This window comes from Geospiza fortis, unplaced genomic scaffold, assembly GCF_000277835.1.
Source record: "Geospiza fortis unplaced genomic scaffold, GeoFor_1.0 scaffold375, whole genome shotgun sequence".
Classification (NCBI taxonomy): domain Eukaryota; kingdom Metazoa; phylum Chordata; class Aves; order Passeriformes; family Thraupidae; genus Geospiza; species Geospiza fortis.
In genome coordinates this window covers 87,296-89,249 of record NW_005054641.1, presented here as the reverse complement: position 1 = coordinate 89,249, position 1,954 = coordinate 87,296, and the positions used below count along the sequence as shown (strand labels likewise).

General features: G+C 61.8%; 1 protein-coding gene across 1 annotated transcript in view; it reads left to right on the top strand.

Moving 5' to 3' along the window:
• The window catches only part of DENND4B (DENN domain containing 4B), a 43,896-nt gene that overhangs the window by 10,275 nt on the left and 31,667 nt on the right, over positions 1–1,954 (top strand). The window contains 2 exon segments of the mRNA XM_031064831.1: positions 321–385; positions 552–1,036. Of these exon segments, the coding sequence (XP_030920691.1) occupies positions 321–385; positions 552–1,036 (550 nt within the window).

The following is a 1,954-nucleotide window of genomic DNA, read 5'->3' as shown; positions in this document are numbered from 1 at the left end:
CGACCCCCCAGGTGAGCCGGGACCCCCTCCCTGCACCGGGGTGGCCAGAGAGGGTCCCCAGGCTGGGAACTGCTCTGGGGGACACGGGCAGCCTCACCAGTGTCCAACAAACAAAGATGGGGACCCCTGGCCAGTGTGGGGGGACACAGAGCCCCCCCAGGAGGTGTCCTGGGCTGGCAGCTCCAGGGATCCCAGTCTGGGATGGAGCAATCTGGGAGTGGGGTGGGGATGGATTTGGGGGTCCTGTGGGTCCCTCGGGGAGCTCAGCTCCTGCCCTGTTCCCCTATGGGGTCCAATGGCTTTGTGGGTCCCTGGGGGAGCCCAGCTCCCATTCCCTGGGCTCTGACGGTGTCAGGGGTCCGGGAGGAGCCCATCTCCCACCTCGGTGGCCCCTCCTGCTCCTGCCCGGGGTGTGTGTCCGTCCCTGTGTCCGTCTCCATCGTTTTGTTCCCCCTGCATCCCCCTCCCTGCCCCCGGGGAGCCCCGCCCGGGCCGTCCCGGGGCTGGGGGCCGTGCTGAGGTAACGGTGCTCTCTGTTTTTGTCCCCACAGGACTCCCCTCACCTCTGCAGAGCTCCCTGAGTAACCCGTCCCTGCAGTCCTCCCTGAGCAATCCCAACCTCCAGGCCTCCCTGCGCAGCCCCTCCCTGCAGGCCTCCCTCAGCAACCCCTCGCTCCAATCCTCCCACAGCAGCTCCTCCATCCCCTCCTCTCTCTCCAACCAGTTCCTCCCTTCCTCCCTGTCCTCCTCGCTCTCCAACCCCTCGCTGCCCACGTCCCCCCGCCCGCAGCCGCTGCAGTCCTCGCCCAGCAACCCCAGCCTGCCCTCGGGGCTGGGCGGCTCCTTCGCGGCCACCTCGCCCCGCCGGCGCGTCCCGCTCAGCCCCCTGTCCCTGCCCGTGGCCGGCGACTGCAGACGGCAGCACCCCAAACAGTTCTCACCAACAATGTCACCCACATTGTCCTCCATCACCCAGGTACGCATCGTCCCACGCTCCAGCGCCGCCGCCGCCTCCTCTTCCTCGGCCTCCTCCTCGGCCTTTTGCTCCTTTCCCCTTCCTTCTCCATTCCCCTTCCTTCTCCTCCTCCTTTCCCCTTCCTTCTGTTCGGCCTCGGCCTTTTCCTCCTTTCCCCTTCCTTCTCCTCCTCCTTTCCCCTTCTTTCTCCTTCCCCATTCCCCTTCCTTCTCCTCCTTCTCCATTCCCCTTTCTTCTCCTCCTCCTCTTTGTCTAATTTCTCCTCGTCCTCTTCCCCATCCTCCTTTTGTCATCCTTCTCTTTCTCTTCTTTCTCTTCTTCCTTGTCCTTGTCTTAGACCTCATCTTTGTCCTCCTCCTCCTCTTCCTCGTCCTTTTCCTCCTTTCCCCTTCCTTCTCCTCCTCCTTGTCTCCTTTCTCCTCTCCCTCTTCCCCATCCTCCTTCCTCTCACCCTTCTCATGTTCCTCCTCTTTCTCTTTTCTTCCTTCTCTTTCTCTTTCTCTTCTTCCCCATCCTTGTCCTTGTCTTGAACCTTGTCTTTGTTCTCTTCCTCCTCTTCCTCGTCCCCTTTCTCTTCCTTTCCCCTTCCTTCTCCTCCTCCTTGTCTCCTTCCTCATCCTCTTCCCCATCCTCCTTTTCCTCATCCTTCTTGTGTTCCTGTTCTTTCTCTTCTTTTTCTTCTTTCTCTTCTTCCCCATCCTTGTCTTGGACCTCATCTTTGTCCTCTTCCTCCTCTTCCTCACCCTCCTCTTTGTCCCGCTTGTCCTCACCCTCCTCATCCTCATCTTCCTCTTCTCTCCCCTCCTCCTGCCCTTCACTTCTCGTCTCGTTTCCATCCTCATCTCACCCACACCCCAGGGCCCCCCTCACCCCCACAGCCCCTCCCTGTGCTCAGGGCCAGCAGGCCAGGGCCCCCCTCACCCCCACGGCCCCTCCCTGTGCTCAGGGCCAGTTGGGGGGACCCTCATGTCCCTTCCA